Source organism: Rhinopithecus roxellana, chromosome 3 (assembly GCF_007565055.1).
Source record: "Rhinopithecus roxellana isolate Shanxi Qingling chromosome 3, ASM756505v1, whole genome shotgun sequence".
NCBI classification, from domain to species: domain Eukaryota; kingdom Metazoa; phylum Chordata; class Mammalia; order Primates; family Cercopithecidae; genus Rhinopithecus; species Rhinopithecus roxellana.
Genome location: NC_044551.1, coordinates 167,586,189 through 167,608,974, shown reverse-complemented (window position 1 = coordinate 167,608,974; position 22,786 = coordinate 167,586,189). Strand labels below are relative to the sequence as shown.

At 45.8% G+C, this 22,786-nt stretch overlaps 1 protein-coding gene across 2 annotated transcripts; it reads right to left on the bottom strand.

Annotated features, from left to right (window-relative positions):
- Positions 1-1,303: 1,303 nt before the first annotated feature.
- Positions 1,304-21,860, bottom strand: BNIP1 (BCL2 interacting protein 1). 2 transcript variants are annotated; one of them, XM_010373333.2, is made up of 6 exons: positions 21,653-21,851; positions 19,305-19,397; positions 11,829-11,920; positions 7,417-7,518; positions 6,211-6,329; positions 1,304-1,964 (listed from the first exon to the last, which is right to left on the bottom strand). In XM_010373333.2, exons 1-6 carry the CDS (start codon positions 21,734-21,736, stop codon positions 1,768-1,770), a joined length of 687 nt encoding a protein of 228 aa, XP_010371635.1. In that variant the 5' UTR covers positions 21,737-21,851; the 3' UTR covers positions 1,304-1,767. The 2 variants fall into 2 exon arrangements, with proteins under 2 accessions (XP_010371635.1, XP_010371636.1); XM_010373334.2 differs by lacking the exon at positions 7,417-7,518 and having other exon boundaries at positions 1,312-1,964; positions 21,653-21,860.
- Positions 21,861-22,786: the final 926 nt, after the last annotated feature.

The following is a 22,786-nucleotide window of genomic DNA, read 5'->3' as shown; positions in this document are numbered from 1 at the left end:
GGATTCTCAAGTTGACTCTACGAGGACCCATATGGACGATCTCCTCCATTTTACAGATGGGAAGACTGAGGTTTAGCAACATAAGGTAACTTGCCAATGGTCCTGCGGTCCATTAGCAGTGGAGCCAAATCTCAAAACCAAGTCTTTGAGCCAAGGGTCAAAGTCCATGTTCTTTCCACTTTCCCTTCAGCCTCCACACTGCCCCTCCCAAGTCCTCTGGGGCTATAAATGGTGGGGGAGGCTGGGATTTCAAGCTTGAGGTCAGCCAGGCCTGTAACACAAAAGACACAGCACCTCTAGGGCTGGCCTAGCCTGGGCCCTCTCCCTCTGGTCTGGACAGAACTCAGGCTCACACAGTCTCAGCTTCTCACCAGCTTCTCCCTCCTTGGTTATACTTAGCTCTGGACATCAGAGAGAAAGGCATGTGCCAGCCCGAATCACTGCACACCCCCAGGCCTGGCCAGGCTGCTGTGGTAGAGAAAGGCATCTCTCAACCTTTTCAGATGTTGGTATGAGCCACTTCCAACAAGGGCTGTTTTCTGTTCTGTTTTTTTTTTTTTTTTTTTTTTTTTTTTAATACAGACAGGGTCTTGCTATGTTGCCCAGCTGGTCTTGAACTCCTAGGCTCAAGTGATCATCCTGCCTCAGCCTCCCAAAATGCTGGGATTAGAGGTATCAGTCACCACACCTGGTTGAACAGGGGCTGTTGGACCCTCCTTCCTGATAGTCTGGAAGATTTTATGTCTGTGCCTCCTTCTGTTCCTCCTTGAGGGAGGAACCACGTCTGGTTTACCAATGTATTTGTAATGTTCAGCAGTGTCTGTAACACCCTGCGTGTGGCAGCTATTTAATAGTTCCTTGTTGGGTGGGGACAGAAAGAAAATAATAATGATAATTCTTTGTTGAATGAATGAATAAATAATCTAAGTTCATGTCCTAGAAATCCAGACATCAAGAAAAGAGGGCCGGGCTTGGTGGCTCACATCTATAATCCCAGCACTTTGCGAGGCCAAGACGGGTGGATTACCTGAGGTCAGGTGTTTGAGATCAGCCTGGCCAACATGGAGAAACCCTATCTCTACTATAAAAATACAAAAATTAGCAGGGTGTGGTGGTGCATGCCTGTAATCCCGGCTACTTGTGGGGGCTGAGGCAAGAGAATCTTTTGAACTCCGGAGGCAGAGGCTGCAGTGAGCCAGGATTGCACCATTGCACTCCTGCCTGGGCGACAGAGTAAGTCTCCATCTCAAAAAAAAAAAAAGAAAAAGAAATAAGGAAAGAGGAACACACATTCCCAGAGGGCTATCTTACAAAATCTAATACATTTTATTCTATTAAATAAAATCAAGTTTATTCAAGGAATGACCAGGAGTTTTCATCACCTTTCTTCCTACCTCTTCTCTCTTCACTCCACCAGATCTGGCATTTAAGGGCCCCGTGGGAGAGGGAGACAGAGAGGCATTGGGTCCTGGAGGCTGGACTTTAAGTGCCTCACACAGTGGCCGCGGCCTCCCATAGTGCACGATGGGGGAAGGAGGCAGTTCCTATGTCCCCAGGGCAGCATCCCAATGACAGGCCTGCCTCCCATGGCTCTGTTCATCCTTTACAAGCCAGCCACTTGCAGAAAAGTGGGGCACTATGTTCCATCCAACCTGCAGGCAACTGGCACAAATGGAGGGGTGTGTGGCTCAGCTTGGCAGCCTAGAGCTCAGGAACCAGGATCCTGAAACAGGAGCTGAAAGGGCCAGAACTGGCACCTTTGGGATCTCACAAAAACGGAAAGAGCCGCTTTTTCACGATATAGAGGACCGTAGCAAGAAACAGAGCCAGCGCAAGGAAGATGAGAAGCTTGTCCGTCAGCTCCCGGCGATTGTATTTTGTGATAAGCTTCCGGCCCAGCTGGATGGTCCCTGACATGGACTTAAATTCTTCATTTGCATCCAGGATCGTTCGTGAAGAAGTGACTGAAACAAGAGAGGAAGGAGGCCGAACTCAGAGAGACTGCAGCTCAAGATCCAAAGACCTCACTCTGCTGTCTGGGACGCTGATAAAAACCAGCATTCTCGAGTGAGTTCCTCTGAGCTGGAATCAAAGCATGTGGAGACCAGCCAAGGAGTGGACAAGCAAAGGCTCCTCCCCAGGTCCCATCAGCTCCAGAGAGTGAGGTGGTTTGTTTGGGAGTCCTTGAACATGAATGTCACCAGGGAGAAGGGCAAAGAGGCTTGCTCACCCAGCCACCTCCTCAGCTCTCTAAAGCAGATAGACGCTGTTCAGAGGAACCACCAGCCACAAAACCAACCCAAGGATCTTGGGCGGGCACTGTGAGGTCTGTGTTGGGGCAGCAGCCGAAGACACCAGAACCTTCCACCTGCGAGGTGTGGCCTCTAGGACATCTGCTGGCCAGACTGGCTCTTTGCAGGATCTCAAAAGGGCAAGGGTGTGCCAGGCTCTGCCTTAAGCCCTCACACATGCCAGTCCCTCAGTCCAGGGACACTGGCTGTAGCTTTAAGAAGGTGACACCTAAGAAGAGGCCAATATCCCTTAAGGGATCACTGTGCCCAGAGTCAGATGTATTTCTGAGTATGGGTATCTGGGCCTGATGCTGAGGGTAGAAAGTGTACCTGGCGAGGTTCTCTCACAAAACAGAGTGAGGCATCATCAGAACAGCCACTGAATAGAATAGTTGAGTGAAAAGGGAAAGTGTAAAGGAACACCTGTGAAATGTTTCCATTTAGGTAAGAAACAGGGAGATAAAATAGTATTTCATTTGCTTAAGTTACAAAAGCTTGGGGGATTACAAGATATTTTTTTAAAAAGACACTGGTAACAGTGGTTGCCTCTGGGAAGTGGACCAGAGGGCTGGCAGGTAGGGGTCAGCTGGAGGTCAGAACAGAGAGTGATCTTTTCTGTGTCCCTTTTGTACTGCCCAGAGCTGTGCTGGCCAATATGGCAGCCCCTAGACATGCAAGGCTGCTGTGCATATAAAAACATGGCTAATCCAAATGGAGATGTCAGTGAGTGTCAAATCCACAAAACGTTTTTTTGTTTGTTTGTTTGTTTGTTTTTGAGATGCAGTCTCACTCTGTCATCCAGGCTGGAGTGTAGTGGCATGATCTTGGTTCATCACAACCTCCACCTCCCGGGTTCAAATGATTCTCCTGCCTCAGCCTCCCGAGTAGCTGGGATTACAGGCATGCACCACACGCCCAGCTAATTATCTTTCTGTATTTTTAGTAGAGATGGGGTTTCACCATGTTGGCCAGGCTGGTCTCAAACTCCTGACCTCAGGTGATCCACCCGCCTCGGCCTCCCAAAGTGCTGTGATTACAGGTGTGAGCCACTGTGCCTGGCCAAAATCCACACAATGTTTCAAAGACTTAATATGAGAAAAAGGGCCGGGTGCAGTGGCTCATGCCTGTGATTCCAGCACTTTGGGAGACTGAGGCGGGCAGATCACGAGGTCAGGAGATCGAGACCATCCTGGCTAACATGGTGAAACCCCGTCTCTACTAAAAATACAAAAAAATTAGCCAGGCGTGGTGGCGGGCGCCTGTAGTCCCAGCCACTCGGGAGGCTGAAGCAAGAGAATGGCGTGAACCCGGGAGGCGGAGCTTGCAGTGAGCCGAGATTGCGCCACTGACCTCCAGCCTGGGCGACAGAGCGAGACTCCATCTCAAAAAAAAAAAAAAAAAGAGAAAAAGGAATGTAAAATATCTCAATAATTTTTAATATTAGTTGTATGTTGAAATTACAATATTTTACATAATGGATTAAATAAACTATCTTATTAAAATTAATTTCTTATGTTTCTTTTTACTTTTTAAAATGTGCCTACTAGAAAATTTAAAGTTCCATATGTGGCTCCTGTTACATTTCTGCTGGCAGTCCTGGGCTAGAGTTTTTATCCTTCTCTATGTTGTATGTGTTACCTTTTCACAAAATTAAAAGCTAATAAGTAAATAAGATAAATTATCAGAGAAAACATAGCAGCGTTTTGAAAATGACAGATAAAAGGAGAAAAACAAACACAGAACAGGAATCCTTCTCTGCCCACTTTCTCCACGCCTGCCTGCTGCAATTTCAAAACCCTGAGATCTTGCTATGTAAAAACTTAATAGGCCTTTCTTTTTAAACTTTATTATTATGGAGAATTTCGAACCATCACAAAGTAGACAGCATGATATCATGAAATGTCATGTGTCCACCACCCATAACTAAGGACCACCAACCTCTGAAATCCTGTCCCCCTCTCCCATTAACTCCCAACTCCTGCAATTGTACAGCAAATTCCAGACACCATATTCCTAATGAGCTTTTTGTTTCAAAATTATGGTCCTAGTAGGCTTTTAAATCAAGCTGAATTGTGAGGCATAAGGAAGGGGTTAAGAACTGTATTCTTCTCTTTTCTTCAATAGCTATTGCTTCTATGAAATGGGCCCCGAGAACACTGGGACCCTCTCAACACCCCAGAAGCCACCAGCATTTGTGTCTCCTTCCGACTCTTAGCAGGGGGTGTCCTGTCGCCACACCACAGCATAAAAGCCCTGGACTCGGCTGGGCGCAGTGACTCATGCCTGTAATCCCAGCACTTTGGGAGGCCCAGGCAGGCGGATCACGAGGTCAGGAGATGGAGACCGTCCTGGCTAACACAGTGAAATCCCGTCGCTACTAAAAATACGAAAAATTAGCCGGGAGTGGTGGCGGCGCCTGTGGTCCCAGCTACTCGGGAGGCTGAGGCAGGAGAATGGCGTGAACCCGGGAGGCAGAGCTTGCAGCGAGCCGAGATGGCGCCACTACACTCCAGCCTGGGTGACAGAGCGAGGCTCCGTCTCAAAAAAAAAAAAAAAAAAAAAGCCCTGGACTCAGAGGCCAAGTTGTCTCCTTGCTCCCTCTCTCTCCAAGCACACACTGAGAGGAAGCCCCTGGCTGGTTCCGAGCCCAAATGTTCAGGTAAGTTGCAAACCCAAGGAGTGACCTTGGGGTCACCTGCTTACTATCCTTTTGCTTCTGCCTCTTTGGCACACTGAAAAAAAAAGTGGTTCAAAATTATAATTTCTAGGGGTGATCACGGTATTGTAGTTACGGGGTTGTTTCTGCTTTTTCCCCAAAGAGTCCCTTATCTTTTAGACAGCTGTACTGAGATATTTATGGACGATGTCTGGGATTTCCTTCAAAATAATCCAGATGGGGGATGGGCTGAGGGTAGAACTGAAAGGACACTGGCTGGGGTAATGGGCTCAGGGGATTCAGGATGCCATGCTTTCTACTTTTGTCCATGTGTGCAATTTCCCAAAAGTGTTTCAAGGAGTAAACACCCTTTTTCTGTTGTCTTATACTGAAGGACCCTGGGGAGGGCTGATGTTCTTCTGCGTCACAGAGGAGACACTCTGGGAAAACTATTGGAGGAAACCAGATAGCCTCAAGCAGTCTCTCCTGTAGCCTGTGATTCACATCTTTTAAAAGGAACTCATAGGAAAAATAACACTGGGGAGCATCATTGTAAACTGAGGTCCTAGCAGTCCTATCAGCAGCCGATTCACCAAACATCTCTTGAAGCAACGATTCCCAAACTTGCCAGGCCATATGGGTCCCCAGAGCCCTCACTGAAAATCAGGCTCCCAGGCCCCTTACCCAGCCCTGCCAACACCCTCTCTAGGAGAGGGGCTGGGGACCTCTGCTTTTCACATGGGCCCCTGCAAATGCTCCCCCTGAGGAAACATTGATGGGGGTGTGGGGTCTTCTAGTAAACAGAATATGGGCCGGGCGCAGTATCTCATGCCTGTAATCCCAGCACTTTGGGAGTCTGAGGCGGGCAGATCACCTGAGGTCGGGAGTTCGAGACCAGCCTGACCAACATGGAGAAACCCTGTCTCTACTAAAAATACAGAATTAGCCAGGCGTGGTGGCACATGCCTGTAATCCCAGCTACTCGGGAGGCTGAGGCAGGAGAATTGCTTGAACTCCAGCCTGGGCAACAAGAGAGAAACTCTATCTCAAAAAAGAAAAAAGAAAAAGAGAGAGAGAGAAATACGAGCAGCACATCTCACTCTGGATAAGACCACGGTGTCAAGTCATCTCATGAGGGAGAAGCCACCCAAGTCAGTGAACTTCGTGTGGGTTGTGGTGGAGGAGCCCAGAGTGGAGGTGCTGGGACAAGGGCCCTAGAGCAGTGTCTCTGGGAGAAGCTTCCTGCTCCAGGCCCGGCTTTACCTAGAGACTGCATGGCCTCCTCACTCTGCTGGACCTGCTGGGCCATCATCCTGCTGATCCCCATGAGGCTCTCAGTGATGGTACTGGATGTCTGGGCCAGGCTCTCTTTGGTGGTTTTCCTAAAAGTTCAGAGGAAGAGAAAGGGGAGGAATGTCAACAAAAGCCTCCCTGCAAGAAGGCCCCATATCCAAATGAGATCTCATGTTTTACCTATCCAATTAGTATATATATTTTAAATGATCACATTCAATGCTGGAAAGGGTATGCTGAGACCCACGCCCCTGTGGACTGCTAGTAGGAACATAAACCAGTGCTGCCTTCTGTAAAGCAATTTGCCAATTTAGGAGCCTTGGTAATGTTTAATCCTTTGACTCAATCATCTCATCCCTGGAAATCCCTCCAAAGGAGACATCCAAAATGCAAGTAAAGCCTTATGTTCTAAGACGTACCCTGGTGTATTACTTACCCTCCTGAAACATTAGAAATGCAAACACACACAGGCGATTGTATTAACATACAATCTACATACTATGTACTGTCAGAATTAGGCTTAAAAAGTTTTTGTTTTTTTTTAAATGAGCAACTCTTGTGCTGAAACAGCAGAATATGAATTTTTATGTATGGTACAATTTTGACTTTGTAAGAAATGTAGAAGTAAAAATGAGGGAGGGAATATACCAAAATGTTTATGAGTAATAAGATTCGATATTTTCAGCTGGGCACGGTGGCTCACGCCTGTAATCCTAGCACTTTGGGTGGCTGAGGTGGGTGGATCACCTGAGGTCAGGAGTTCAAGACCAGCGGGCCAACATGGTGAAACCCCATCTCTACTAAAAATACAAAAAATTAGCTGGGTGCAGTCGCGCGCAACTGTAATCCCAGCTACTCGGGAGGCTGAGGCAGGAGAATCGCTTGAACCTGGGAGGCAGAGGTTGCAGTGAGCCAAGATGGCGCCACTGCACTTCAGCCTGGGCTATAAGAGCGAGACTCCGTCTCAGGAAAAAAAAAATTGATATTTTAATTTTGTAATTCATACTTTACCAATTTACTACAAATAAGTATGCATTTCTTTCAAACTTAAAAAAACTTACTTACACAAATTAAACACCAAGCTGAAAACAAGAGGGGGTTTCCTACAGTGGGTTGTACACCTTGCCAATTGTTATCCATTTTTATCAGAGCCCAGAAAAATAAAAGAATAGGTACCTTTGCCTTAAGAGATCTCCTCCCTTAAGAAGTTCTGCTTTCTCTAGATTGTCGATTGCAATTTTGCAGGTGAGATTAGCTTTCCTCCATGAGGTCTGATTGCTGGAATTGGAAGGTTCATGTGTGAGTGTGTCCACTCCACCAGGCCATAAGTCAGTTCAATTCACAGCACTTCCCATCAACAAAGGCCACCAGGGGGAAGGCCACCATGGGGGAAGGCCACCAGGCACGGCCTTCAGAGCCCATCCCAACTCCTGCCACTTCCTCCCCTGGTCCCCCAGCAACTGTTCTTGCTCAGGTCCTGATACCCCGTGACCAGACCCTGAAGGCCATCACGGGGAGGCTCTGTAGCTGTCCCTCTACCACTGTCAGCCCAAGGGGCTGTGAACATGGCACTCCTCTGTGCCCAGCTCCACAATGGCTGGACTCAGGGAGACATCCAAACTTCCCATCTGGGCACAGAGGCTCTTCTTCTGTCCTGTTGCCTCTAAGGCTGTACTGCTATGGCCTGTGCATTAGTTGGTGCCATCCTTTGAGAACCATGACTTACTCATCTCCAGTATCTTGAACAACCATTTCTGGCCCTTCAGCTGCTGAGTTAATATAGTTTGTAGGAAATGAAAAATGGTGGCCAGGCACAGTGGTTCACACCTGCAATCATAGCACTTTGGGAGGCCAAGGTGGGTGGACTGCTTGAGCCCAGGAGTTCGAGACCAGCCTGGGCAACATGGAGAAACCCCATCTCTACTAAAAATACAAAAAATTAGCCAGGCATGGTGGTGGTGCATGGCTGTAGTCCCAGTTACCCAGGAGGCAGAGGAGGGAAGATCACCTGAGCCTGGGAAGTGGAGGTTGCAGTGAGCCATGATGGTACCACTATACTCTAGCCTGGGTGACAGAGTAAGACCTTGTCTCAAGAAGAAAAAAAAACACACACACAAGAAGCCAATCTTTCAAAATATTTCTTCAAGGTTTGTTGTTCTTTCCGTACTACAGACCAGTCATGAACGACAGAAACATGATGGATTAGCAGAGCCCTGACTGACATAGCTGATCTACATCCGTCACTTGTGCTAACTTGTGGGTGATAACGGAAAGTTGGTGAACAGCTTCCTGGAGTTAGAAATATGACAGTTGACTGGGCGCGGTGGCTGACGCCTGTAATCCCACTTTGAGAGGCCAAGGCAGGTGGCTCACTTGAGGTCAGGAGTTCAAGACCAGCCTGGCCAACATGGTAAAACCCTGTCTCTACTAAAAATACAAAAATTAGCTGGACATGATGGCAAGTGCCTGTAATTCCAGTTACTCGGGAGGCTGAGGGAGGAGAACCACTTGAACCTGAGAGGCAGAGGTTGCAGTGAGCCAAGATCGCGCCACTGCACTCCAATCTGGGCAATGACAGTGAGACTCCATCTCAAAAAAAAAAAAAAAAAAGTGACAGTTGTTGATAGACTATGAAAAAGCTAATTGAGTCTAAGAATCAAACTCATACTTCAGAACTCTTATGTAGCCAGCTCAAACCAATCGTGATAATCTCTGGAAATACTCAAAACTCAAAACACAGAGTACATGAACTGACAGGGTGGTTTTCTAATAGCACCTCTATGCTGAAGGTCTTAATGAGCACCTCCTCCGCCATTTCACACCTGCCACGTTAAAGAATCCATTACATCTGAAACAGTTTGCAAGGGGGTTCTGCAGGGCCCTGGGATCCAGAGATGAATGAGGGGTCTGTACCTCTCCTCTACCACCGCACATTCATTTGGGAAAAAGACGAGCAAACAGATACTCACTGTATAGTGTGACAAGCATGATGACCCAAGCAAGCACAACTACTGTTTCAACTGCCAAAGTTTTTTTTTTCCCTTGTTTTTTTTTTTTTTTTTTTTTTTTTTGAGACAGGGTCAGCCAGGCACGGTGGCTCACACCTGTAATCCCAGCACTTTGTGAGGCCGAGGCGGGCGGATCACGAGGTCAGGAGATCAAGACCATGCTGGCTAACACGGTGAAACCCCGTCTCTACTAAAAATACAAAAAAAATAGCTGGGCGTGGTGGCGGGCCCCTGTAGTCCCAGCTACTCAGGAGGCTGAGGCAGGAGAATGGCGTGAACCCAGGAGGCGGAGCTTGCAGTGAGCTGAGACTGTACCACTGCACTCCGACCTGGGCGACAGAGCAAGACTCTGTCTCAAAAAAAAAAAGAAAAGAGACAGGGTCTCGTTCTGTCTCCTAGGGCTAGAGTGCAGCAGAATGATCACGGCTCACTGTAGCCTTGACCTCCCAAGCCCATTGCCCTCCTGCCTTGGCCTCCCAAGTAGTTGAGACTATAGGCACACATCACCATGCCCCCAGCTAATTTTTTTTTTAATAGATGGGGTCTTGCTTTGTTGCCCAAGATGGTCTTAAACTCCTGGGCTCAAGCAGTCCTCCTGCCTCGGCCCCCAAAGTGCTGAGATTATAGGTGTAAGCTACTGTACCCAGCCCCAAAGTATACATTGACAGCTTTCTCTGTTCTGGCCTGTAATGCCACATTGTGGATGGCCATTCCCAGCTTTAAAACCCATGCTAAGCTGAGCGTGTCTGGCATAACTTACTATACTTTATACAAGGGCTTCTCTGTACTCAGTGTTTATAATCTGAGTAGGCTTGGTGGCTCAGGAAAGCAAAAGCCATCATAACATAAAGTAATCGCGAAACAGCCAAGCCCTGGATCACTGCCCACCACTCATACAGCCCTCCCTCTGCTTAACTGGCCTCCCCGTGCCTGTGTTTTTGCCAATCGGTGTCCTCCTGACAGCTGACTGTTACATACACAGCTGCTTTCAGGGAAGATGATGCTGGTAAATTGCTCAAATCAGACACAAAGCCACAAATACAGATCTGGCAGAGGCAGACCAGTGAACAAGAGACAAAGAGAAAACCCATATGAATGACGACTTAGCAGGGGTTTCAAAAGAGAATGATCTAGCCAGGCACAGTGGAGTGTGCCTGTAGTCCCAACTACTTGGGAAGCTGAGGTGAGAGGATCGCTTGAGCCTAGGAGTTCGAGGCTGCAGTCAGCTATGACTGTACTCCAGACTGCGCAACACAGCGGGACCTCATTTCTAAAATTTAATTTTTTAAAAATAAAATTTTTTTTTTTTAAGATGGTGTCTCACTCTGTCACCCAGGCTGGAGTGCGGCGATCTCAGCTCACTGCAACCTCTGCCTCCCGGGTTCAAGCGATTCTCCTGCCTCAGCCTCCTGAGTAGCTGGGATTACAGGTGCCCACCACCACGCCTAGCTAATTTTTGTATTTTTAATAGAGACAGGGTTTCACCATGTTGGTCAAGCTGGTCTTGAACTCCTGACCTCGTGATCTGCCCACCTCTGCCTCCCAAAGTGCTGGGATTCCAGGCATGAGCCACCACACCCGGCCAAAAATAAATTTTTAAAAAAGAGAGAGAATGATTTGAATACCTCAAAGATATTTGGAAAAACCCTCTTTATGATTGCTACAAAAGTCAAATGTGAAGGGAAAGATACTGTTTCATGTTGTCTGACAATTTCATCGGAAAAGTTAAACCTCTCCCAATTCAATAACAAGAAATGGCATATAGCCATAATTATATAATCAAGGATTAGCACACACCTGCAATTACAACCTCAATGTTGGTTTTATCTTTTGATCTCAATTTTGTTTAATTTACGGTTTTTGTTGCTTTTTTCTTTTTTTTTTTTTTTAGATAGCATCCCACTCAAAACCTTCTAAATTGTGGTCCACCTTAAGCAAGTTTTCTTTCTGTAGATTTTTTCTGGTACCAATTATCCTTAGATAAAAAAATGACCCTGTATTACAAAAGCAATCATATTTTTTGGTTAAAAATACACAATACAGTATAATGTTAAATATGCTTTTGTAAACTATGCACAGCTCCACCTGCTCAGATAGGCCCTATTTATCCCTTCCCCACTCGCCCCCACTTGAGAATTACTGATTAGGAGAGAACATTCCACCCGTGTGCAACTGACGCAATTGGCCAGGTACGGTGGCTCACACCTGTAATCCCAGCACTTCGGGAGGCTGAGGTGGGTGAATCACATGAAGCCAGTGTTAGAGACCAGCCTGGCCAACATAGCGAAACTCTGTCTCTACTAAAAATACAAAAATTAGCCAGGGGTGATGGCGGGTGCCTGTAATCCCAGCTACTCAGGAGGCTGAGGCAGAAGACTTGCTTGAACTCGGGAGGCAGAGGGCAGAGTGAGCCAAGATCAGACCACTACACTCCAGCCTGGGTCATGGAGCGCGACACTGTCCCTCAAAAAAAAAAAAAAAAAAAAAAAAAACACCAGTAAGTCAGGCAAATACACGTGCAAGGCTCACAGGGAACAAGTGAGCCAGCAGAGGCTGCTGGCGGGGGCAGGCCCTGCCTACCTGAGCATCTGCTTTTTGTGATTCTCCACTTCCTGGAGTAGAAGTTGTTTCTCTGACTCTTTGTCTTGCTCTTTAGCCAACTGCTCCAGGTCCTTTGAGGAAAAATAACTCCATGTTAAAATGATTTCAAAAGTCAACATGAAAACAGAAGAGCATTTCTATTTCTGCCAAGGGCATACAATAGCACTTGAAGCACCCTTTTAAAACAGAACACCTCAGAATGCTAGGTAACATATAACACACATCCTTTTAAATCCATAGCTAAGTCTCCAAGAAAGTAAGGAAAACCCCTATGGCCCAAAAGTGAGAAGGGAACAACAGCTGGAACAGTCAGCCTGGGAGTATGCACGGCTACCCTGGCGTCAGAGCTGGTGCTCCTGTCACCAAGGGCAGGCCCGAAACGAAAAGAAAAACAATGACGAAATACAAGCACACTGATCCCACACTTAGATATCATTAAAATATCAAACTGCTGTTCATTTCCAGATACTCACAATTTCTGTGCCTATTTCATTAAAGACGAGTAATAGGCAGTTTGAGCACTTGAAGGTTTGAGAGCTCATGTAGGGACAGAAAAATGAAGCCTTGGGCCATCTGAGGCTGAGGATGGGAAGATGAACTGAGATCACCACAAATCCAAAACCCACGAAAGGTTATAGACACAGGAAAATAGTCTAGAAAAATGTGCATCTACCAGCACAGAGTGAAAACATGGATGCCTGCCTTTTTTTGGTATGAGTTCCAAATAGAGGGGTTAAAAAATATCTCCCCTGAGAATTTATAACCAACCAGGGAGCTGCTCCTCCCACTGATCTAGGGTTCAATTTATCTTCCCTGAGTGGTTCGTGAAACTCCATGAAGAGAAATTAACAAAAAAAGTGTTCTCGGTTGGGCATGGTGGCTCACGCCTGTAATCCCAGCAATTTGGGAGGCTAAGGTGGGCAGATCATGAGGTCAGGAGATTGAGACCATCCCGGCTCACACGGTGGAACCCCATCTCAACTAAAAAAAACAAAAAATTAGCCGGGCGTGGTGGTGGGCACCTGTAGTCCCAGCTACTCGGGAGGCTGAGGCAGGAGAATGGCGTGAATCCCGGAGGCGGAGCTTGCAGTGAGCTGAGACTGCGCCACTGCACTCCAGCCTGGGCAACAGATAGAGACTCCATCTCAAAAAAAAAAAAAAAAAAGTGTTCTCAGTCTTGTGATCATCCCAGGAGACCTGGCGGGAAGCTAATGCAAAAGCCTCTGTAGAGACTTGGCCTCGACTCAGCTGCACAAAGTCCCTCAGATAAGGTCTGCTGAAGATGAGTGCTCACAGTCCAAAATAACCAAGCACCAAGGAAATAACCTACCATAAGAGAGGGTCAGCAGACATACCCAGAAGTATTAAACCCCAAGAACTTCAGATAAGAGAACCATCAGAGGGACTATAATTAAAGATAGCATTACACCATTCACATTTTTTGGTTTACAAATTAAAACAGGTTCTAGCTTCAATCATGCGAGTGATCTGAAATATCAATGTATTTGCTCAATTATACTAATTTACTTATTTATGTATCAATTTGCACATGCTGGTTTGGAACAAGTTTGTGTATCCACCATTTCCACAGCTCAGAGATGACTTTCAATTTATGCCCCCAAATATTGCTGAGGTAGAGAGTAAAAGAAATAATCAACTGTGACTTGGAAAAGTTTTGCAAATGTCATCAATTATTTTCATAATTATTTGTTTAAAATCTGTATTTCCTATTAGAATGTAAATTATACAGGCCAGGTGTGGTGGCTCATGCCTATAAACCCAGCACTTTGGGAGGCCGAGGCGGGTGGATCAGGAGGTCAGGAGATTGAGACCATCCTGGCTAACACAGTGAAACCCCGTCTCCACTAAAAATACAAAAAGAAATTAGCCAGGCGTGGTGGCGGGCGCCTATAGTCCCAGCTACTCGGGAGGCTAAGGCAGAAGAATGGCGTGAACCCAGGAGGCGGAGATTGCAGTGAGCCGAGATCATGCCACTGCACTCCAGCCTGGGCAACAGAACGAGACTCCATCTCAAAAAAAAAAAAAAAAAAAAAAAAAAAAAAAAAAAAAAAAAAAAAAAAAAAAGAATGTAAATTTTATGAATAAGCAGAGCTTTATCTCGCATTATTCACTACATATATTCCTTGTGCCCAGCACATACTGGGCACTGAGTCACTGAATGGAAGAATGAATGCATAGGAAAAAGGGAGAGATTAAAAAGGGGGAGAAATGTACAATTTACTCATGAAAGATTGCCTGGAAGTTCTGTCAAAGAGAACCAGTGATAGTTCGGGAGAAAGGAATGGCGGGGTCGAGTAGTTCTCAAATTCCAGTTTGAGAGCTATACGTACAAAGACAAACACACAGATACTTATACACAGTCAATGCCCAAGACTTACCATGCGCCAAACACACAATTTTGAGGATATGAGGCCAGTTTTCTGGTATCACACAATCTTGTTTGAAACACACAAAAAAGACATTCAAATAAAAGCTAAAAATAGCAAACAAACAGGAATCTTGTATTTATTTCCAGGTATAAAAAGAGTATGTAAATACTTAAGAAATGCAGATTAAAACTGGGATGGGGTTATTCATTTACTGGCCATGTGCTTATTAGGTCCCTACTAGGTGCCATCATAAATATGTAAATGTAAACATATTCGTGAGGTCATTTTAATTAGTGAAGGAAATAAACACTGGGTGAGCACCCAGATATTTAAAAAGAACATAAAAATACTCATACTGAAGGTAACAGGTATAGTTGGAGAGTTGAAGTCATGCTGAGTTGAAGAAAAGTCTGTCAAGGAATAAGTTAGCTTAAAAAAAAAGTGGAAGCAGTTCAAATGAATGCCCTTTGATAGAGAACTGACTAAAAAAAAAAAAAAATGACAGCTATTTAGAAAAGAATGAGAGGCCAGGAACGGTGACTCACGCCTGTAATCCCAGCACTTTGGGAGGCCACGGTGGGCAACTGCTCAAGTCCAGGAGTCCAAGTCCAGCCTGAGCAACATGGCAAAACCCTATCTCTATAAAAAATACACAAATTAGCTGAGGGGGGTGGGGGGGGGGTGGCGCGCAGCTGCAGTCCCAGCTATTTGGGGGACTGAGGCAGGAGGAAAATCGCTTGAGCCTGGGAAGTCAAGGCTGTGGTGAGCTGAGATTGTACCACTGCACTCTGGACTGGGTGACAGCCCAAGACCCTGTCTCAAAAAAAAAAAAAGAAAAAGAAAAAGAAAAATGAGGACAGTCTCTAATTACTGAAATGGAAAGATTTCCAATGTGCGTATAATAAAATTATACTTAATGGCCAGGCGCGGTGGCTCACACCTGTAATCCCAGAACTTTGGGAGGCTGAGGCAGGTGGATCACAAGGTCAGGAGATCGAGACCAGCTTGGCTAACACAGTGAAACCCCATCTCTACTAAAAATCTGAAAAATTAGCCAGGCGTGGTAGCATGCACCTGTAATCCCAGTTACTCAGGAGGCTGAGGCAGGAGAATGGCATGAATCTGGGAGGCGGAGCTTGCAGTGACCCGAGATCGCACCACTGCACTCTAGCCTGGGCGACAGAGTGAGACTCCATCTCCAAAAAAAAAAAAAAAAAGAAAAGAAAAGAAATTAAAAAAAAGAAATTTATCTTTTTAAATATTTGAGTAGAGAAACTCTGGAGTGATATATAAGTAACAAAAGTGACTACCTGTTTGGAAGAGGGGAACAGAAAACAAAACTGGGGCATAACTGAGACTTTTCACTGAATGTTGATATTTACAGATACAGACACATATATAAAACATGTAAAAGGAACACCAAAAATAAAAAATTAAGATGATTATATCAGTACTGAAGATGGAGGCAGGAAGAGGTCAGCTAGGTATGGTGATGCTGCTGAAATTCTATAATTAACTCCAATAGCAAAAATTGCACATTTTCAAAATTGCTCTTGAAAATCTCTTAGGTAGGCAATACACAGGACACAGACATACTGTTTCTCAGAGGTCCACTTGGCCAGCTTTTCTACCTGCTTTAGAACAGACTGTCTACCTCTGTTAAGCAAAAACAGAGTTGCTGGTGGGCTTTAGGGGCCATGTTATATGAAAAGCACAATTTTTTTTTTTTTTTTTTTTTTGAGACAGGGTCTTGCTCTGTCACCCAGGCTGGAGTGCAGTGGCACAATCTCGGCTCAGTGCAACCTCCAACTCCCAGGTTCAAGCAATTCTCATGCCTCAGCCACCTAAACAGCTGGGACTACAGGCACGGGTCACCATGCCCAGCTAATTTTTGTATTTTCAGCAGAGACGGAGGTTCATCATGTTGACTAGGTTGGTCTTGAACTCCTGGCCTCAAGTGATCCACTTGTCTTGGTCTCCCAAAGTGCTGGGATTACAGGAGTGAGCCACTGTGCTGGCCAAAGAAGCACAAGTCTTTAGACCTGATATAGTCTGAATATTTGTCCCTGCCCAAATCTCATGCTGAATGGTAACCCCCAATGTTGGAGGTAGGGCCTGGTGGGAGGTGTCTGGATCATGGGGATGGATCCCTCATCAATGGCATAAGCCATCCCCTTAGTGATAAGTGAGCTCTCACTCAATCTCTCTCTCTCTTGCTCCTGCTTTTGTCATGTGACATGCCTGCTCCCTCTTTGCCTTCTGCCATGACCAGAAGCTTCTTGAAGCTTCCCCAGAAGCAGATGCTGCTATGCTTCCCCTACAGCCCAAAGAACCATAAGTCAGCTTAACTCATTTTTTAAAATAAATTACCAGCCTCAGGTATTTCTTTATAGCAATGCAAGAAAGACCCAATACAAAACCCCAATACCACAAGACCAGGTGCCACAAGATCTATCCAGGGATGGTGATATGGTTTGGCTGTGTCCCCACCCAAATCTCATCTTGAATTGTAACTCTTACAATTCCCACATGTCATGGGAGGAAACTGGTGGGAGGTGACTGAATCAGAGGTGGGTCTTTCCTGCACTATTCTCATGATAGTGAATGAGTCTCATGAGATCTGATGGTTTTAAAAACAGGCGTTTCCCTGCACAAGCTCTCTCTTTGCCTGCCGCCATCCATGTAAGACGTGACTTGCTCCTCTTTGCCTTCTGCCATGATCGTGAGGCCTCCCAAGCCATGTGAGAAGTCCATTAAACTTCTTTTTCTTCCCAGTCTCAGGTATGTCTTTATCAGCAGCATGAAAATAGACTAATACAGATGGGCAGATCCATGACACCCACCTCACCATCACTGAAGGCACAGCAGTGGAAACATCTCCACTATTCAAACTGCTACTTCTAAGAGACCTCCAGAAGTCTAGAGGAGCAAGCAAGTTTCCACACTCAGAGTACCTCCTGACACTCCTGGGTCCCATTAGGACAGAGTAAGTGCTAGTTCTCTGCCAACCCAACATTAGGTCCTGTGGCGATGGTGAGAACACTCCCAGGAGAAAACTCAGGAAACTCCGGGATAAAAATGGAGAACCTAAGACATCAGACTGAAATTACTAGAAACCCTCAGGAAATAAAGAAGGAAGAAGAAACCAAGAAACCAGAAAAACCATCAGAATAGTAATCAACACTTGGAGTGACCAGGAGATCCAGAGTTTCTTAAAAGAATGCAATTATCTCAAATTTAAAGAATTGAGGAAGAAGAATCATGAACAATATAAAGCAACTGCCTAGTGTTTCAAGTAGAGGGGCATGAAGAGGAGCTGGCAGGAATGTCTCCAGATAATGACAAGTTTGCAGGACTTTTACTGGACTACTCATGAGGCCAACTAGAGGCCAAGGAGCCAACCCTGTTCCTGTCCTCATGGAGAAGGCCTACACAGGATTCCAGGATACAGATGGACGACATCTTTTTAGGTGTGCAGACATAGTCATCCTTCCAACTCCTGAGTTCCAGCTCTAGGCCTGTGCCATTCCTGTTCACTTTTTGAGGGGCTGCTGTGGGCCCCTCTACCTATGAGCTGCATGCAGGATCCTTGGATGCCCAGATGGGAGCCTTGAAACATGAGCCCTCCATAGTCAGCTCTATACCTGTTTCCTGGCTTTTTCTCAGCAGCCCCTAGACCCACAAAACAGTGGTCTTCGTCGTCTGATTCTGATCTAGATCCTGAACTTGGAAACAATTAGAACCCAAATCCCAATTGTGTCTGAAGGCAACACAATAGTCTGGGCTTATGCCTGTAATCCCAGCACTTTCAGAGGCTGAGGCAGGAGGATTGCCTGAGCCCAGGAGCTTAAGACTAGCCCAAGCAACATAGTGAGACTCCATCTCTATTTAAAAAAAAAAAAAAAAATTGGTTTGTTTTTGAGACAGTCTTGCTCTGTCACCCAGGCTAGAGTGCAGTGGCATGATCTCAGCTCACTTCAACCTCTGCCTCCTGGGTTCAAGTGATTCTCCTGCCTCAGCCTCCCAAGTAGCTGGGATTACAGGTGCACACCACCATGCCCAGCTAATTTTTGCATTTTTAGTAGAGATAGGGTTTTGCCATGTTGGCCAGGCTGTTCTCAAACTACTGGCCTCATTTTCATTTTTAAAAATGAAAGCAGGCCGGGCGCGGTGGCTCAAGCCTGTAATCTCAGCACTTTGGGAGGCCGAGACAGGCGGATCACGAGGTCATGAGATCAAGACCATCCTGGCTAACACGGTGAAACCCCGTCTCTACTAAAAAATACAAAAAACTAGCCAGGCGAGGTGGCGGGTGCCTGTAGTCCCAGCTACTCGGGAGGCTGAGGCAGGAGAATGGCGTGAACCTGGGAGGCAGAGCTTGCAGTGAGCTGAGATCCGGCCACTGCACTCCAGCCTGGGCGACAGAGCGAGACTCCCTCTCAAAAAAAAAATGAAAGCAACAGAATAATATGACCTACACAGTGGTGCACAACCCTTTGCCCAGCCCAGTGTAATAAGAATAAAATGTGAAATAAATAAAACAAACAAACCAAACTGCTACTTGTCACCCTCTAGTGTTTTTTGAGACAGCACATATACCATAGTTGAATTCAGGCATATTGAATGTGTACATGATGTGACTGGTGACTACTGAAATAAGGAAGATGCTGAGCAAAGTAACAGCATTAAAAAAAAAAACAAAAACAAAACCCAGGAGTGTGATGGATTGAGGTAGTGAATGAATGAATAGGGTAGAAAGAATGGTAGAGAAGAGAAAGTATTTGAAGTGGCCCCAGGGTTTCAAACATTCCAAGGATAATGGTGTTCCTGCCATGGAACAATGGTGTTCCAGCTGTTGACACAGCTGGCAGTGTTCTGCACGCTAAAGTTTCTCGTTTTTACCTGGAGAGCAGGTTAGTACAGAGTCACTCTCACTGTCTAAGTGTTGACTGCTCCTATCAGCCGGTGTTTGAAGAACCCAGACGGCTCTCAAGCAGAGGATATACCCAGGACTGAGCCCCCTTCATTGATAGATACTCAGCATCTCAGTTCTGAGAATACCCACCTGTATTCTGTGACGCAACTGTTGAAATTTCTCTTTTACTTTAGTGTTCAGTTCAGTAAGAGCACTTAAGGGTCCTGAACAATCACGGATATCCTAGGAGACATTGAACAGATGAAAGGCCTTTCTCAAGGCAAGGAAATGAAATGACACCATCCATACAGTGAGAGAGTTAGTTTAGACCAACTAATATTAATGTACTGATACTGACTATAATTCATCCTGATCTTTGCTGTTTACCTCTGCAACACAAGCAAAAACATTATCATTGGCATTTTTCTCATTCCTCTTTAGATTAATGTTGAATTAATATAAAAGCCTAGAAAGAAACACAACTGTTTTGACCTAATTTCTAGTGCCTAAATTTTAACAAAACATTACCTGGCCAGTATGAAAAAGCTTAAAACAGCTTATATGCCCAACAAGAATGGACATGCGAAAGTTATACTATAACTTCAGAACCTTAGATCCTTCTAACTTGTAAGATCAGGATGTTTAAAGATCTGGCCTCATATGATGAGATTAACTTTTTCAGTGTGATTTTACAAACTGTCAGTGATAAGTCAGAGTGTTTATATAAACATGTTTAAGGGTAGATTTAGAATCTGTTGCTGGACATTCAGAATTACTGGTGCCAGTTTTCAGAGCAGGCTCTGGAGACAGACCATGTGGATTCGAATCCTGGCTGTAGCAATTTATTAGCTGTGTAAAGTTACCTGGAAAGTTATTTAAATTCTCTGTGTCTCAGTTTCCTCATCACAACCCTACTTACCTCAGAGAACATCATAGATTATGTATGTATGTAAAGCACTTAGCAAAGCTGCTGGAACACGGTAAGGGTGTAATACATCCAGCTATAATCAATCTTTCTCATCAGCAATCACAAGAACCCAAATGTTAGAAAGAGTACAGAAGGGTGCCTGAGCAATTTAGATTATGTGAAAATGTAATTTCATTTGTATGAAACCTAAGTTTATTTTTCTATAACTGGCCCAGAAGTTTTGTAATGTATACATCAGAGAAGTGAAGTTCAAGAAGTTTTAAAATCTGCATCAAATTTCACTTTTTCTCTGGTTATTAATTTAATCACACTTCTTTGCACCGTATTTGTTTATTCTGCATCTAATTTGGTTTATTCTGCATCTGGTTTATCTGGGGAGCCCTACTTTCCTGCACTTTTTGCCACACCTTGTTACAAACTCTGAGTCTACATCTAATGTTTAGTGACTTTGTTGAAAATGATTTGCTTTAAAAACCAAGGTTTAGGCCAGGCGCAGTGGCTCACGCCTGTAATCCCAGCACTTTGGGAGGCTGAGGGGAGCAAATCACGAGGTCAGGAGATCAAGACCATCCTGGCTAACACGGCGAAACCCCGTCTCTACTAAACAAAATACAAAAATGAGCTGGGCGTGGTGGCGGGCGCCTGTAGTCCCAGCTATACGGGAGGCTGAGGCAGGAGAATGCCATGAAACCAGGAGGCGGAGCTTGCAGTGAGTAGATCGTGCCACTGTGCTCCAGCCCGGGCGACAGAGCGAGACTCCGTCTCAAAAACAAACAAAAACAAAAAACAAAACAAAACAAAAAAAGTTTAAAACTCTTGGTTTCTTTTTGCTAAACTCATGGAACCGTGTCTACATTCCTAATTCTTGTCTACGTCAACTCGTTTATTTTACCTCTACCCTTAAATGGCTTAAGGCGAAAACACCTCATTTCCTCTCTGTTCAAACGGGGTAACACTCTTCAAGGTGTTATTCCTAGGTTGACTTTCCCAGTCCAGGTTCCAGTTTTGCCATTGACCCCGGCCTGCCTTCTAACCTAGGCCTTGGCGCCGTACTCGATTTCCTCAAGCATAAAATCACAACTACCGTCCAGGTTACATTCGTTTCACCTGGTGCCTCCCGAGCCAGGTGCCCTTGGATGCCAGGGGAGCTGGCCAGCAGGGGGCGGGGCTAGCTGCCTACTGGGCGCTACCAGAGGATGGGGAAGCAGCGTCAGAGGGCTGGGCCAAGCAGGGTGGCAGGTAGGTTATGAGGTGGTCAGGGGCGGGGCGACGACCAGGGCTGCAAGTGGAAGTGGCAAAGCCGAGCCTCGAAGCAGTAGCTGGGTCAGGGGCGGAGAACAGTTGGGTGCTCTGGAGATGGGCGATCCGGCGGCACCCGGAAAAAGGATCAAGGCCAGCAGTCACGGGGACACAACCAAACGGGGACGAGGGCGGGTAGCCGGCCATGGGGCGGAGCCAGTGGCCTGGGAAACCAAGTGGGGAAAGTTCGGGAGTGACACTACCGAGCTCACAGACCAGCAGAGCTTGGGTTAGGGCTGCTGGAGCCCGGCAGGGGTCCCGGGATCAGTACCTGAATAAGCGCCTTCACCTCCAGGTCAAATTTGACAATCTCTTGGTTACAGATCCGGACGTGGACATCTTGGGGAGCCGCCATGTTGGAGACGCCGGTTACGGGCCGCGGCAGGGCCCAAGTTCAAACGCGTTTTCGCACCGCCTTCTCTCCCTACCCACCCAGTCTCGGGGCAGCGCCCCCTAGAGACCGGCGAAAATGGCAAGCTTGGGTTCCTGCGCAGAGTTGGGACTTTCCCTGACACGTGTAGGGAAATCAGCCTCTCCTCTTGGTATGGCCTTAATATCATGGAGAGGAAGAGAAGAGGGAATATCAATAATGCTTCACAGTGGTCTCTTTCCATCTTCCTTCTGTCAGGCATTCTAATGACTATATATTTTTTGCATAGAAAAAAAGACTGGAAGAAAAGTATCAATTGAGATGTCTCTGGAAAGTACAAGTGACAATTTTTTGTTTCTTCAAACTTTCTTATATTTTTAATATTTTCTACAGTGAGTATAAATTGTGGAGTAAAAGAGAAAATGATAAATGTTATATATTTTTTAAAGTATGGAGTTCAGTAGAGTCAGTAGAGTACTTCCTATCACTCCAACACATGATCTGAGGGATCTTTGTAAAACACGAAATTGATCAAGTCGCCTCCCTGTATGCAGCCCTCCTATGGCTTCTGGTGGTTCCCTTTTGTATACAACTGGATTTATTAAATCTACCTTGCTGGGGTAGTTTTGATGGATTTACGTAGTTTTGATGGAAATGTCAGAGGAAACCCTCAACAAATGGTGGCTCTTTTATTTTTGTTAGTAAATAATCCAAGTTTCTTAGCTGGTCCTCAAGGTCATCAGCCACCCCCACCCTGCGCCCTTCCTGGATTGCTCAAGCTCTTTCTGGATGTGTAGCCTTATAATTGGTGTTCCCTCTCCCTAGAAAGCTTTTCCCCTACTCGACCCCACTCCATCTGCTTTTGTTCAGGTCACTTCAGCAAGAATCGATTGTGAGGACCTAAATGCTTAGGACCTGAATGTTCATCTCTCTTAATCCTCACAACCACCCTTGAAATTGCACTACACTAGTATCACACTTCAGGAGATGAGCTGAAAGTAGATTAAAATACCAACCAACCAACCCTGTCGCAAG